Here is a 16,928-nt window from a genome sequence, read left to right on the forward strand (position 1 = left end):
CTACAAAAATTATCTAAAGAAAACATTTTAACATCTTATTGCTTTTCTATGACACTTTACCAAATCATAATAAGATTGCAGTTCCACCCAAAAAACTGCAAATTCAGTTTTTTTCTTCTAAAAAACGATATAAATGATTCTATAAATAATTACGAAATTAACAACAAAAACCAAAATGAGCAAACAAAGAATGCGTTTTCAGAGACGGCTCTGATCTGTTTAGTGAGAGCACAGAATACATTCACGTGATTTATAAAGGGAGGTTTCGTCACCATGTATGGTTCATTGGGGGTGTTTTTCCAATGCATATGACCATGATCGGGAACGAGCACGGTGCTTGAGAACATGTGGGATTTATCCACAAAGACGTTTGATAAATACAGATTACTTTTGCTCTTGGACACATTGTATATTTAATTCGTAGAGCAAAATATTGATCCTTTTCTAGGCACTGTTTATAAATGAGGCCCGAGCTTTGTGGCGTGAAGGTAAATGCGGCTGGGTTTGGTTTCCTGCAGTCATGTTTTAGTAATGTGTTTGGTGTCTGAGGTCATCTCGCTTTCGTTACGTCATTCACTCACATTAATATTAATAAGAACAATCAGTTTTTAAGTAGAAAAACATTCTGTAACGTACTGTTAGTATAAAAACCCTGGTTAACCAGTATAGATATCTAAGCCATTCATTGAAAAGCATAATTGTGACACTGAATTACAAAATTGCTCAACCAATAGCCTTGGTTTGGGGACCTGTTTAACCACCAATGAAAGCCAAGGACAGTATTCAGGAAAGTGTTTTGAAACCAGGTTACGTTGGCTGTTCAGAATTTCATAAGTTTGTGTTTTTGTGTGTGTGTTTGTTTCAGACAGCAAAGGCGCCCATCAAAGACATGTTCTCTGACCTGAGAGATGGCAGGAAACTGCTGGATCTCCTGGAGGGACTCACCGGATCTCCACTGGTGTGTGTTTATATGGGGGAAGATCAGGTTGTTTATACAGTGTGTGTATTAGACGGTTTGCAGGTTCTGAATAGCCGGTTAATGAAATGTATCATCCAATCAAACACACACACACACACACACACACACACACACACACACACACACACACACACACACACACACACACACACACACACACACACACACACACAAACACACACACACACAGCTGCAGCATTCGCCTTCATCTTACCTTTTATCACAATTATCACAATAACTTCACCTGTGTGATCAAAGTATAATGACGGAAAGCGTATCCTCTCTCTCTCTCTCTCTTAGACCAAAGAGCGTGGTTTCACTAGAGTTCACTCCCTCAACAACGTCAACAAAGTCCTGCAAGTGCTTCACCAGAACAGCGTGAGTCTCTTTCTTTCTTCTCTCCATGTCCTTGCTGCCGGTAGATACTCTGGGCTTCATCTGTGGCTAAAATTATTTTTATTCCTCGTCTGACAGACGCCGCCTAAGGAAGGTACAGCAAGGACGGCTCATTAAAATGCTTTATGGTTCATGTGTCTCTTAGCCACATTAGCGTGCCGGGGTGATTTTGACATGTCCTCTGTTTTTGCGCTCTGATGGTTCAGGGCCATACACACAAACAACATGATGATATACACTAAAAGTACTATTACTTTTTTAAATTATTTGCTTTTAAGTATTTGAAAATTGAAGCCGTCACCGTAAACATGACATATCAGTTTAGAGGCCTATTTGCGACCGTTTGCTTTAATGTGCAAATAAATCTCTTGCACAGGTGATGTTTTGTAGCACCTGGTCCAGATGTGTTTTGCTTCCTCAGTAACCGATCATTTAGACTCACCCATAGCTTTACTTTAACATTACACACATTATATTCAAGCTTAACTAGTTGCTTTAAGCATGCTTATTATTGGCATATTGGCTGTTTATTAGTACTTATAAAGCACTTATTCTGCATGTCCATACTTCACATCCCTAATCTTGCCCAATACCTAAACCTAACAACTACCTTAATAACTATTAATAAGCAACAAATTAAGAGTTTATTGGGGAAAAAGTAGTTTGTTAATAGCGAGAATTGTCCCCAATGCTGAAGTGTGACCAAACTTGTCCCGTAGGTTGATTTGGTGAATATCGGAGGAACTGATATCGTTGACGGGAATCATAAACTCACTCTGGGTCTCATCTGGAGTATTATACTGCACTGGCAGGTCGGAAACCACCCACAGTGTTTGTAATAAACGTCTTAGTTCTTCACCTCAAAACCTTCCTCAACAGCTGTGTGTGTGTGTGTATGTAGGTGAAAGATGTTATGAAGGATGTAATGTCCAGTCTCCAGCAAACCAACAGCGAGAAGATTTTGTTGAGCTGGGTGAGAAACTGCACCCGTGACTATGACAGCGTCAACGTGCTCAACTTCACCACCAGCTGGGCAGACGGCCTGGCGTTCAGCGCCATCCTGCACCACTTCAGGTGAGGCGCACACACACCGCCTCATGGTTAAACTGAAGGTGACACCCTTGGGAAAGGGTACGGGGTCAAGAGAGTTTGCATTTCTAAGCTGTTCGGGCTGTTCGAGTTGATTTTGTCAGACGTGAGCCCTAAGGAATCATAAACACGCACCTTCCCCTGTAGCATTTGATATAGCTCCAAGAAACATAAGAATAAGATAAACTTGAAGGCAGGCTCAGACTGAACTCGCTGTCTGACATAACTATGACATATGCTTGGATATCTCTTGCTGACAGTCATGGCGTATTTTTTGGTTGATGGATCAGATTAGAACTTTATTATGCAAAAACAAAATGTACCCAAGTGTGGACTGTATATACTGTATGTATATTTAATAAAGTAAACACAAAAGCCTAACTTTCCATCAAGATTTTATGCATTCTGTCTGCTGGTCTGCTGTGCAAATACTGCTTCATTGCATTTTTGGTGTTGCTGGAAAGCACAGACTGACTGGTAATGTTTCTGACTCTTTGTTTGATTAGATTCTTAATACTTAATTTATATATGAATCTGTTGTATTTCCAGGCCTCATTTGTTCAGCTGGGAGGAGGTCATTTGTCTAACCCCAGTGGAGAGATTGGAGCACGCTTTCAGATTCGCCAAAGATCAGTTCAACATTGAGAGGCTACTGGACCCAGAAGGTAAAGAACCATAATGAAACTCTTAGATGTAAAACAGCAAGAAGTCCCAGAGACTTCAGAGACCTGAAAAGGGTCAGTCGTGGTTCCCAGTCGGCAAGTTGCTGCTTACGCCCAAAGCAGGAAACCTGAGTAACATCTATGAAACAATGTTGGTCAGCAAACCAGGACCAAAAGCCCCTGAGACTAATCATCTGGACTTGATTGGATTAAACGTCTTTTCCTGAACACAAATCAGAGGTGCCACATAAAGCCCACTTCATAACCACGCAAACCCATATACACTCTCTCATCTCTCTCAGATGTGGCGGTGCAGTTGCCAGATAAGAAGTCTATCATCATGTACGTGACCTCCCTGTTCGCTGTCTTTCCCAATGACATCACGATGGATGACATCAGAGAGGTGGAGACACTGCCCAGGCGTTATAAGGTGGAGCCAGAAGAGGGACACGCTCGGAGCGCACCGGTAATGCACACGCAAAAACTGTATTCAAAATATAAAAGTTACGGCAAGTTACTTTACATCTGTAACCTTCTGTGTACTGAACTCAAATAATGACAAAACGAACATTTTAATGAAATGGTACCGATCTATTAAAATCTTATGGTTGTGAATTGGGGGTAAGTTAAACAGATGTCTGTTAAATGTCTGCTGGAGATCTGGAAAACATCTGCGGTGTAAAAAACATCTTTAAAAGTGAAGTTTAACATACGTTCTAAATCATGAACATGTCTTTATGACATCTGACAGCAGACGTCTGAGAGACGCATTGCAGATGAGCAAACAATTAAGATATATAGATAAATAGTCAAATGAACGTCTCCTGGATGTACTGTATGCTATCAGAGTATGGGGGCCGTTTTCAACACTGTAGTTTGAACTGATAATACATATTCATTGAATTGTGGTTATTTAACCGACAAGTTATGCTTTGCAGATTTCAAAAGGTAAAGATTAGATGATATTTTACTTAGTAATGTTTACATTATTTTTTTGGTTTTTATTGACTGATGTTAGTGACTATGACTGATGACTGTTAACAAGGTTATTATGTTTATCAAGCTTTTTGAAATGCATTCTGGGATTGCATTCTCTTTGTAGGTTAAATAACAAACTGTTTTCCCTAAATAGAGGTTATATTTTGCCCATTACGAAGTCTTGATTGTATATTTTGGTATAATAGGTTTAAATGCTTGATGGTTCAAAAAAGAAATTTTTTACACGTATATTATATTGCAGAATCCGTCTTTACTTTTTCTGCAAAAATACTCGTTACGGTTCCAGTCTTAATGAATGCTCTCCTTCTGAAACGCTCCGATTGGTCAAACCGAATCCGTCTATTGTGATTGCGGTCAGAGCCATTGAGAGAGAGAGAGTTGACTCCAATGGAAAAGTTTTTTCACAGCAATGGCGGTTCACGGAGGCTCTCAATAGTTCCCGGAAGTTACTAATAACGCATGGAGCTGTGGCTAAACACACCGATTGTAAGGCACCATGAACAACGTGTGAACTTCCGTTGTTGCGACTTTTTTGAAACAGTCTTATTATTTGATCATCTATAAACACAGTTTAAAAACGATGTTTGTTTATGTTTTGCTTGGAAATTTGAGCATGTGCTGTTTCTGAAGGAATATCATTCAAATGGTGCTTTAGTGACCGATTGTTTTTAAGGGCCTTTGTTGGTTGATGAAACAGAGAGGCTTATTCTGCTCAATGTTAAAACTGAAGGAAACCTGTTTAACGTAACGCAGACGTGAGTGTTTTAAACTTGAATCAAATGGAGCTGCATTTAAAGAGAGCTGTTCTGCTGTTTCAAGTGAGGAACGTCATCTGGAAAATATTCTGCACGATGTAACTCTGCTGTAGACAGCAGGAGATAAGATGATTACATTATTTTTGTTCATACAGTAACAAAAAAGTACCCAGAAGTATCATAGTAAAAACCACGTTTTCTCATTCCTAATGAAATGTGCTAATCTGTGAGCCAGTTAGTGCTGTAATGTCTTGAAATGCTCATGTGCATCTGCATGGATGCTGTGGGGCATTTGGGTGTTTCTGCTTTTGCCAGACCACAAGTATTTAAGTGCTCCTTCACCAGCCTCCACACACACACACACAGAAGAGAAAAGAAGAAAGTCATATCCAGCATGTGGGTTGGAGTTGAGAATGCCAGAGGAATATTTTCATCAGATGACCTTTTTCTTCTAAATGAGGGTCATTCTGTTTGCATTTTATTCACAGGAACAAAGGCTTGTTTGAGAGGCCCATTGGCTTTTTGTCCTTTCACTGCTTGTGAAATGTATTCATCTTTATTTAGATGATAGCTCACACACTGCTTTTTCTTCCAAACGGAAATAGCACAAACGGAAACCAACACAAACATGAAAACAAAATTGACCAGACTCTTTCTTAACACACTATTGTAATTTTTGCTTTGAAATCGTTTAATCAAAATACAAATGTTTTTGTCTCTGTAACAACTTTCATTTTTGGGTGATGTCAAAGTGACCAAAAAAACATTGAGCCAATGTTTAAACATCTCCATCCAAGTGCATCCAAAGCTTCTCAAAGTGGCTGTTTCAGGAGGAGCGAAATTCTCCAGAATCTTGCTATTCCTGGGCCTACTTTTCACCATCCAGCCATTCCCAATGTTTAAAATCAAGTCATCTTTTTCATCCCGTCTTACCGGGAAATATGTTGCATCAATGCATGCTAATAAATGCCATTTTACGACTAACTATTGATAAAAGTGCTTGATAGTTGATAGATTTATTATTGTTAATTATGACATTGTCTTAATAATAACTGAACTGAATGTAGGATCATAAGAGACAGTTTATTTCTGACAGAAAAATTATCACCATTTGTATTATCATAGCATAACTGTGATTAAAGTATGATTTAAACTCATGACTAAACAATGCCGACCGTAATGACACAAGGTGTGTTGCGTGGTTGTACTACATATACCACAGTTGAATTATTACTGTAGTAAAACGTAATATTTGCTGTTATTAAATTAAATTTGTGTTCATTTAATTCCCAGTTAACATTTTATCCCAGAGTTCTCAGGTGTGGTGCCTCCCAATGTGAGATTACAGATCAGACTGGTTTATTATCTGCTTCTGTCTCCATTATTAAACGGCACAATGACCTTCACACCATGAAGGGAAACCTGCTTGTGTTACCGCCGCCCTCACACAATAACCGGTCGGTTAGTGTTTCACTTCTATGAGTGAGCTGTGACTTTGTGTCCTGGGTGTGTTCAGGAATGTAGGTCGTTGGTTTAAAAGCTGTCAGTTCTTAAGGCGTGGACTTTAAAGCATCTGAGAATGTGGGTGATATCACATGACCGGCCCTGTTATGATTTTTTCGGTCAGCTGGGAAGAACATTTTTCTGCGTCTCTAGGCCCTGTGAATGGCTTAATGTCAGCCATGGCTGTGTGTTTAAAGCCATTTTTAGTGTATACGGGTCACGTGTGAATTATGGATGGACGATATTGTTAAAACGTATGATATGATTTTAAACTGGTGGAAAACAAAAGGACATCATTTGCAGAGTGTTCAAGCCACTGTTTTCCATACAGTTAAAGTAGGTGGTGAAATAAACTGCCAAGCTACAAAAATAATAAAGTCATAAAAAAAGAAAAGGAAAGTTGTCCGTATAACTTCATACAGTGACAGTGAGTGGTTTATTTCTTGCAACTAGGCCTTTTTCAACCCTTGTTGGGATGCCTTTTGACAGGAGCTACTGAGCTACCAAAATATTGTTTTTACTGAACCAATGTCTTTTCCCCAGCAGGGAATGGCCGGAGAGACGGAGGGGGCTGGCAGAACTCGGGCGGAGACCCCCGGCACTTTGACGGAGATGCATGGAGAAATTAATGTAAATCTTGACACGTATCAGATCACTTTGGAGGAGGTGCTTACCTGGCTGCTGTCGGCCGAAGACACGCTTCACATGCAAGATGACGTGTCTGAAGATGTAGAGGAGGTCAAAGACCAGTTTCATACGCATGAGGTGTGTGACAAAAACACCAATGGCAAACACGCTCATTTTTGTTCATTCATGTCTGTGCGATTTGGGGAAAAATATGTACTTGCGATTTTCTTAATTGACCTTGTCAACCCTGTAAATCAGGACTGCAACCTAAATACATATGAAGTATATTTACTCATGATTGGATTTCAGAATGTGTCTGGGATGGATACTTGGAGAAGTCGAGAGTTTAAATCATACAGTATTTTCTCCAACTTCTATGCAAGGACACACTGCAAATATGATCACGCATTGCCTACAGATGCTTTCTGTCTTCTCCGGGTGAACATGCTCTGAACATGCCAGGAATGTGAGGAATTCAGAGACCACTGACAGACATAAGATTCAGTGCCCATAATCTCAGCCCTGAGTGATGGATCGAGAGAGAGCAAAAGCGAGTGGATTTAAGGGGATAGTTCACCCAAAAGACTTAGTCCCTGTTTGGTACACAAACACTGAGACATTTCTTTTGTGTTCCACAGAAGTTATACCCAGGTTTTGAAAAACATAAGGGGCAAGAAATGATAACAGAACTGTTATTTTTTGCGTGAACTATCCCTTTATAGGCACAGAGGTTGTTTTTTTCCGCGGGGGGAGGTTTTCTTTCCTTTTACAAACTGGCTGATAATGTGAAGTATTGACGCAGAAACAAAATCACAGCAAACGAAAGAAAGCTGTTCAGATCCCCTGTGCAATGAGATTCTCCTGCAGGCGTTCATTGTTTGTCCCTGTTCTCTGTTTTCACTTTAATCATCAAAACACAGCAATAATATGCAGGGTTTTTTGCGTCATTTGTCCCTGAAGTTTGGGTGTTCTTGCTCTTTGGAAAAAAAACTGTTCTTATATGCTTTCAACAAGTGATACTTGAATGATAGAATTGGGGTGGCGCTAAAGTTCTCACAACATCTCTGTGGTTGCCGTAGCTATTTCACTTGGGAATATGGTGACCCAGAACATGAAATAAACAACACCCCAGCTTTTGTTGAAGTATAATATTACACATTAAAGCCACAATATGGAAGAATGTTGTTATGTTATGAAACAATGATTGTTTTAAACATGTAAAACTGTATAGCATTACAGTACCAAATCAATTGACATTATGAAGTCAAGTCCATTATGATTTGCGGGCTGATGTAGCATTACATTCCACGTTTCTTGAAAGCTTATTCATTACGATGACATCAAATCAAATTCATTCATTACCTCGTCCGTGAACATGATGGGCGATCTCCATACGCCTCCGGATTGTGAAAATGTCCCATAATTCCACTCTCCGACATAACATCATTTAGCTTCGCCTTTTATTGTCGTTTCGAAAGTACGCCATCTAGCGGTCCAAATTTACATATTGTGGCTTTAAAGCAACACTTTGTCATTTTTTCGACCTTAAAATAATGTCTTTAACATAATTTCAGTGGTAGAACAATGAATTCTGCTGCCTCTGCTACCTGAGCAGACTCACAGCAGCTACAAGCACTCCCAATATGTTTTGTGTGGGTCGGTACACACAGCCCCGCTCATCCCCTGCCTGCGGAAGAGTGCCATATGGTTTCCAAACGAGTTTTCTGCATTCGCCAGTTCCATCAGTTTATTACAAATTCATGTGTATTGCACTGCCCACAGGGATGCTTATACAGCGACATTATTTACGATGCTGGTAACAGACAATTGCGCTTATCAACCACATGGGGGAATCGTGAGCAAAAGTTCAATAGTGTGGCTTTAAATTTTCATCCTTTACCAGTAATACACAGCAAATGGAAAATGACCCGTCAACGAAAGTGTTCTCTTGCTCCTTCAGGCCTTTATGATGGAGTTGACGGCCCACCAGAGCAGCGTGGGTAACGTCTTACAGGCGGGAAACCAACTGATTGCTCAAGGCAGCTTAAGTGAGGAAGAGGAGGACGAGATCCGAGAACAGATGACTCTGCTTAACTCCCGCTGGGAAAACCTGCGGGTCACCAGCATGGATCGCCAGTCCAGGTACACACACCCACATTTCCATTAAATACCATTGGATGCGTGCACTCGTACTAAAAAGATGGAAATTTCTGCCGTCTTTAGACTTCATGAGGTTCTGATGGACCTACAGCAGCAGCAGCTCCAGCAGCTGTCTGATTGGCTGACACTAACAGAGGGGCGGATCCGTAAAATGGAGAGAGAACCAATAGCAGGAGACATGGAGGGATATTTGGCTCAGCTTGAGCAACACAAAGTAAGACGCATCTGATTGGTCGGTTAAAGGAAAAGCAGTGTTTTAATTGGATGAATGACAATGGGATTAGATTGGAATTAAATCTGGAAATGTTTATTTAGTGTTGTCATATTGTGCCACGAGTCTTCATTGAGCAGGAGTTATGAAGTATTAACAATTAGAGTAATTTTTTAGCAATTTCGGTTTATGCTTTTGTAATTTTATAATGTATTTGTTTATTTTTTTATGTTGCTATATAATATTAAACAATTAGTATTTTTGTTTGTTTATTATTATCATTTTAGTGCCTTTAGACTTCAGTTAAATTTTTTTTTAGTTGAGTTTTTGCCCATAAGGTCAATACTTGATTTGACTTGACATTCAATGAAAAGAAACGTTTTCAAAGTTTTATTTTAGTAAAATAAAATAACTTTGCTATATACAAATGTTTTTTAAAGCCGTATAGTATTTAAACATAACAGAGAAAGTTTTGATGTGTGCAAAAAGAATGAATGGTTAAATCTGTTCATGCCCCAGTGAACGAGAGACAAACATGACCTCTGTGTGTTTGTTCAGCGAGAAAGACACACATGCGCACACCCACACACATGCGCACACACACACATGCGCACACACACACATGCACGCACACAAACACACGTTTACATTTAAGAGCTTCATAGTCTCATGAGGATTGTACCACAGCAATATTTATAGAGACGCAAACATCAGTACAGAACCTCCGTCACAAATGTGCCCTCAAATCCACTACCGGCAAAGTGTCATCCGACCAATTTATTTAAGCGATTTGGTTCACGTTTTAGTTTTACATCAAAAACAAATCCTGTTTGTAAGACCAGTAAGGTCAAAATCACGCCCGACAGCTTAACTTATAAATCATTATTATTAGCCTAAAATTGTTATTTGGAGTAAGGTGAGGATTTTTGTTCTGTTTTACTAATGCTCAATAACTATTTTCTGGTCATTTTTATCCAAAGTTACAGCTTTAAATAGGTCCTGGCCGTGTTAAAAATTATTCCGTTTTGGGGAAGCAAGAGTAATATATACTGAGTTAGCAATAGCAATTCTTGCTTAGTAAATAACACATTACATATGTATATATAGAAAGTTTCATCAGACACGCGTGCCGGGACTGCAGATATATTCCAGTCTGTGTTTGGCTAGTGTCTAAAAATATTATTAATAACTATTATATATTTTTAATGTTAATATTCTTATATTCATATTTTATTGTATAATAATTGTAGTGCATTATCGATTTGTTGAATGTTGTTGTATGTTCATCTTATTAAATAAAACATTTGTTGAATGGGTCCTGTAGTTCGGTCGCATTTAAAGAAAGCGTATGGTACATTGACATCCAGCGGCTGAACTTGGTATCGGAGTCTAAATAAAAAATATTGGAGAGACAAGTTTAGCCGAGTAACGGTTCTTCTTGGTTTGTTTTGATTGTTATCAGAAATAATCTACAGGCGCTCTATTGTTTGTGAATGTGTACCGGAAGTAAAGGGCAGTCAACGAACGTATGCATGCGCAGTAACGTTTGTTTGAAACCGTCTACATGTACATATATTATTTAAGTAAATATGACCATCCCCTTTTGACCTTTTAACTTTTCTTTATTGTGTTTTGTCATTAGATGTTGCAGAATGACCTGGAGCTGGAGCAGGTGAAGGTGAACTCTCTCACACACATGGTTGTGGTCGTGGATGAGAACAGTGGTGAGAGCGCCACCGCTGCCCTGGAGGAACAATTACAGGTAGAGGATAACATGACATTCAAACAACAAAAATGTATATTATTTTGTACTAGATATATGATGAGTTATGATACCATATTCATGCACGCTTAAGACGGCTAGAGATCCACGGTTATTTTCCTCAAATGAAAACTTTGAAAAAAGTGTCATTGAAAACAAAAGAAATACTGGCCTTCAATTATTGGATGAACTAATGAAAAATTGTAATATTACCTCAGAAATAACCTGAAATATGTTTAAAGTATGAAATTTTCCAAAAAATAAACATAAAATAAAACTTAAATGAAAATGAATTCATCTTATATAGCAATATAAAGAAAAACTCAAATTAACATAAAAATTATAAACATAAAATAAAATCTCATTTTAAATATTAATAAAACTATAATAACTCCTTAGTGATCATTTGAGACTGGATTTGTACATTTTGTAACTTGTTTTTATTAGTTAAAAATTATGTAAATGTATTTGCCACAGAACACGTATCTCTGTAGGGATCATTATCAAACTGAGCACGGGTGTCCTGCACGGGTTTGCTGATGTCCTCTGTAAGAACTGAGATGATGGACGCAGTGTAAAGTCTCAGAGTTTTCTGGCTAATGCTTAGTGACACTTGAAACAGACGTTTGAAACTCCCAGTGTTGAAAGACCGTCCGCTAAAAAGTGTGTGAAAGTATTTTAGTGAGAACTTTCTCTCTGTTTTGTCCAGTCACTGGGAGAGCGCTGGGCGGCCGTGTGTCGGTGGACAGAGGAGCGCTGGAACAAACTCGAGGAGAATCAGTTGGTGTGGCAGCGTTTGCTCGATGACCAGGTGAGACTTTACATCCATTTACAAACAAGATGAGACCCTTAAACTCAAGTTATAACATTTTAACAACCAGTTTGTTGATCCTGTCAACCTCTCACATTCATGTTCTCTATAAATGCATCACTGCATAACTGTTGAGACGGCCTTCTGAGAGATGGAGAATTGAATTATGGGTGTTTTTGACCTGCAGACAGCATTGGCATTGATCCTGTACATCATTGGCTCAGAGTGCACAAGACCTTCCCCGTCTAGACCTTTTCCATTACTGTGTGCCTATAACACTAAACAGATCACATGATCAGACGCTTTTATATGTGATGTTAAGTGCTGTTTTACACATGTATGCTGAAAGTGTGATCACAAGAAATGAAAGAGACATTTAGAAGACAAGTATTACACATTGCATGAGATGTGCATCTTATCATTTTTGTCTTGTTGTCCGTTTAGAATTTGTTTGGATCCTGGCTTGCAGAGAAGGAGAAAGCGTTGCGTGAAGTTCAGACATGTGATTTCAAAGACCCCGGTGACATAAACGCCAGTGTCCGCACATTAGCTGTGAGTAAACCAACACGCGGCCTGCTGGGAGACTCTGCCCGAGGTCAAACCGTTTTTTACGTTCTGTCCATTATTTTACATGCACGTTGAATCATTTTACTGAGGAATCATAGAAAGATTTGTTATCCTTCGTCAATCTCGTAGTTTATCAAGTAATGGTTTTCTATCACGGTTTTGACCTTTGACCCTGTGACAGAACCTGAAGGAGGACATGGCTCAGAAGAGGAGAACTCTGAGTGCTCTGTCAGACGCAGGACAGGATGTGACGGTGCTGTTGAACAGTCCGGCAGCTGCTCAGAAGATCGAGACGGACACAGACCTGCTGACCCAGCGCTGGGACAACCTTGTCCAGAAACTGGAGGATTGCTCCAGTCAGGTCAGACACACCTTGAATCTACTCTTAGTGTAGTTCTCGTAAAAGTATGTTTTATAACAAAGAACCAGTTTGTAAGATTGAGCTTTATATTTGTTGTGTACACACCCAACAATGACCATGTAATAAAAAATACTGTCCGTTTAACTCGCATAGATGAATCCACCTGAGCACTGATCTGTGTCTACTATTACAGTTTAACACCCGTTTCGTTGTCCAGGTTACCGAAGTGGTGTCCCTCGCTGGGATACCTCAGGTACATGAGAAGCGCGTTGTCACGGAGACGGTCACAACCATAACAAGGCGGATGGAGCAGACTTTCACCAGTAGCGAGCAGGAGATACCTCCACCCGCCCCTCCGAAACGACGGCATCTGGACACAGACGCAGAGCTCAGGAGACTGTAAGACTTTCTGCTGTGAACTTCATGCGAAACATATTTAGATGCTCCAGCCATTTAAAAAATGTAGATATGTCATTGCATTAGATAACAAAATATAATATATTGCATCGAGTGCCAACACAAGCATTTTCGATAATACAACAAAATATTCTGGTTATCAAACGTTATGTATCCAGCAATTGCTGTAAGCTAAAATCCACATTAAAATATAGATTATATTTGTATAAAGTTTATAAAAATGACAGTGTTCCTTTGTATGTGTGACCTCACGTGTGAACTCACCTGTTTTATAGAGCTGAAAGTGATGTTCCTGAGCTTTTGTCGCGTCTGGCTGCGTGGAAATCATCTGCTCTAGCTGCGAGAGATTCATCTGACCTGAATGAAAAGCTACAGGTGACCAATTCACATTTCATCTCACACTGACAACATTTGCTGATTTGGATTATTATTTGCTGATCGGAATATTTGACTTGACAGAAACATTTGATTCCCCTTATTAGGTCCTGGAGACAGGGCTTGCTGAAAGGGAGGGCCCCGTTAAAGAAGTGGTGCAGAAAGGAGCGAAGATGATGGAACAGTTGGAGAAAGGTGGGGAATTGTGGAAAGCATGAGTCTAGTAGACGTGCTGTGTTGTCATACTGATCATTTCTGTTCTGTGTTACAGAGGGCGTGTCTGCTGATGATGCCCTGTCCCGCCTGGACGCCGTGTGTAAAGAATGGGACAGCTGTCAGAATATCATCCAGGATCTGAGAAACCAAGCTCGGGTTCTCGAGCGGGTGACAGCGGTTCTCTCAGGACTCGAGGCTGTAGATGGAGTTCTGCAGGAACAGGAGAAACGGTTGATCTCCACAGAGGGGTTTGAAGCTATAAATGACCCCCAGGAGCTGCAAACGCTCAAAGATGAGGATAAGGTCAGTATAATATCGGGATTCAAATTGTCTATGTTTGTTATTTCTAAGTTTTCCCCAACCATTGACAGTCCGTGTTTTCAGTGTTATATAATAGGGGGGCGCTGTTGCACATTTGAAAGATCACAGCATCTAGAGATTGAATGCGCTCCCCCCCCCATACCGTACATTGAGGATGGAAAGGATAATGTGCAAAATATGTTAGACACATGCGCAGCTTTACGGTACCTCTGTGTCCCCCTGTTTGAGAACCACTGGTACCGACAAATAAGAGCAATAGTCTGGATGGAAACACCCAAAATATTTAGTTTTTTCCGTACTGTTTTAGACCTGGAATACTTCCAGTACAAGACTGCGTAGGAACCCAGTATACTTCAGTTTACTATGGTAAACATTATGGTGTACTGCAGTTTGTCTTCAATGTGGGAAGCATGTGTTTGTCTTGCGGCATTTGTGTTTCACGAGGACACATTTTTAGGTTGTAAACTATTAATTTGTTGTAGGAAGTAAATATAGTATATGAAGACATCTCGAGTGAGGCTGTAATTCAAACAGCTTTCCAAATGCATCAAACAATGTTTTTTGAAATTGTTAAACTTCCCAAAATTGGCCTTGTGGGTTTACGGCAAAGATCTTTACGTCACTAGAATGTTCTCGTAATGTAGGAATCCTAATTTGTGTGTGTTTCAGTGTGGTTTAGCAGAACTGGTAAAGCTTCAGCCGCAGGTGGATGATCTCTGCGCTCAGATGGAGCTTCTGTCCGCAGAACCTGCTGTTCCTGATACACTGGGACCCAGCGTGACAGCGCTGACATCACGCCACCGTACAGCCATTCAACAGCTGAGGACACGAGAGCACGACATCACTACAGGTACACATTACCACCACGCTCCCGCCTGCCGTAAAATGATTGGTTGTTGGTTGATGATAGAGAAATTAAATATCTTGATTAGTTTTTCTCAAGCGTGTCGACAAGGAATGTGTACATTCAACATCAAGGATCAGTTGATATCGTGATATCTCAATAGCAAAATTGTCTCAGTATTATTGAGGTCACATGACTGTATAAAACCATACCGTAGGTCTTACGGGCCAAACATAGGGAATGTTGGAAGCAATAAGAGATGTTACCTTTGGCAAGGTCAATTATTTTATTTTATAAAAGGGATTTTTAGGACATTTGACCCATCTCATACTAGAAATCATACATAAATAGGAAAAGGAAAAGATCATGCGTACGTTTCTTTCTGACCCCAAGTTTCCAAGTCATCATCTGTCATTTCAAATATTGCACTAAACACCGTACCGTACACCGTACATACATGTTGCCAGAATGTAATTGCGTAAGCTTTTATCAGATGATTTTACGTAATGATGTTTGATGGCATTTTAATATAACATCAGCTTATATGGGCCGTACGGCTCTGCTGTGTAATGTTATAAAAACAGCTTTTGGAAGAGAGCTGCAGTGTGAGAGGGCAATCCCATGGCTTGTGAGGTTGAATTGTTGCCAAGGGCGAGTTACACACCTCGACCCTCAATTTCACCGTCACTCTCTATCTCTTGTTCTCTTAAGTGTTATTTAAAGGGAATTATGCAACAGGTAAATCATTTGTCTAGCATGAGGGAAAGAGACGCCAGTCTATTTATGGCTTTAACATCAGCGGGAGTCCAGTGTGCCCCCTCAGAAAGCTTTTATATACGCTGAGAAACTGATAAAACTCTCTCTGTGTGTGTGTGTGTGTGTGTGTGTGTGACTGTTTTAACTATCAGTGTGTCAATGTTTAAACTTGAGATTGTGCTTGAATGCTTCACTCTAACACACACGCATGGGATGTTCATGGGACAGTCGGAAAACAGAATATCCATGATTTGACCTGTTGACCTAACATCTGGGATCCAGGCTACTGTAACTAAACACACAAACACAGACTCACAAAAATGATCAACGGTCAGTTATTTTGGTCTCACTGGCAAAATCATCATCACATGACCATGAGTTAATATGAAACATGCGCTATATCATATGTGTGTATAAACATCATACAAAGAGCCAGTTCACGTAGCTTTGAACAGTGTTGGGTGTAACTAGTTAAGTAATTACTTAATGTAATTTAATTACTTTTCCCATGAAAAGTAAAGTAAGGGATTACGCTTATGTTTCTGTAATTTACAGTTACTTCAGAAGCAATAGAACTAAATGCTGCGTGTAGTATATGTGCGTGCAAGAGTGGAATTAACATCTACAAGTCTAACTGTAAAATATGTGCTTTAATGTATAATTCTCACATTTGTAATACTTTGTTCAGTTAATAATACGGCTTAATGTAGTTTAATGTCCATCCTTGAATCACTTGACTAATCAAGGTCATATAGAAAGTAATTGTTAATATTGAAATATTTTATTAAAAAGTAATTAAATACTTTTGGAGAGATTCATTTGTAATAGTACTAGTAATAGTTATCCAAGTACACTATTGTATATGTAATTAGTAACTAGTAATGGATTACTTGCTATGAGTACCAACACTGCCTATGAAACCTGTGAAAATTAGTTTGAAACCTAAGTTTGTACAATGAGTCATTCGCGATATGTGTAAGCTACCAGACATGGATGATGCATGAAAGTGTGCAGTTTGTGGAGAAGCGGGATGTGTTCTGTGTACTTGGTCAGGCTATTGAAGACACGTTAGCGTAACAGCGTCCTGTCAACCACAACAGGTCAGGAAAGTGTTCTT

The 16,928-nt window shown here is 39.6% G+C and overlaps 1 protein-coding gene across 1 annotated transcript in view; it reads left to right on the forward strand.

Annotated features, from left to right (window-relative positions):
- Window positions 1-15,241, forward strand: part of LOC306906695 (utrophin-like) — a gene marked incomplete at its 3' end in the record, with an annotated part of 35,691 nt that extends 20,450 nt beyond the window's left edge. Inside the window, exons 4-22 of the mRNA XM_079478295.1 lie at window positions 866-958; window positions 1,280-1,357; window positions 2,095-2,187; window positions 2,277-2,449; window positions 3,014-3,129; window positions 3,429-3,592; window positions 6,930-7,148; window positions 8,971-9,152; window positions 9,234-9,384; window positions 11,024-11,143; window positions 11,853-11,954; window positions 12,399-12,506; window positions 12,703-12,882; window positions 13,100-13,281; window positions 13,575-13,674; window positions 13,782-13,869; window positions 13,946-14,193; window positions 14,881-15,061; window positions 15,219-15,241. Coding sequence (XP_079334421.1) covers window positions 866-958; window positions 1,280-1,357; window positions 2,095-2,187; window positions 2,277-2,449; window positions 3,014-3,129; window positions 3,429-3,592; window positions 6,930-7,148; window positions 8,971-9,152; window positions 9,234-9,384; window positions 11,024-11,143; window positions 11,853-11,954; window positions 12,399-12,506; window positions 12,703-12,882; window positions 13,100-13,281; window positions 13,575-13,674; window positions 13,782-13,869; window positions 13,946-14,193; window positions 14,881-15,061; window positions 15,219-15,241 — 2,601 coding nt within the window. The remainder of the gene's footprint in view (window positions 1-865; window positions 959-1,279; window positions 1,358-2,094; window positions 2,188-2,276; window positions 2,450-3,013; window positions 3,130-3,428; window positions 3,593-6,929; window positions 7,149-8,970; window positions 9,153-9,233; window positions 9,385-11,023; window positions 11,144-11,852; window positions 11,955-12,398; window positions 12,507-12,702; window positions 12,883-13,099; window positions 13,282-13,574; window positions 13,675-13,781; window positions 13,870-13,945; window positions 14,194-14,880; window positions 15,062-15,218) is intronic.
- Window positions 15,242-16,928: the final 1,687 nt, after the last annotated feature.

This window comes from Barbatula barbatula (genome assembly GCF_947034865.1).
Source record: "Barbatula barbatula genome assembly, chromosome: 17".
Taxonomy (NCBI): Eukaryota; Metazoa; Chordata; class Actinopteri; order Cypriniformes; family Nemacheilidae; genus Barbatula; species Barbatula barbatula.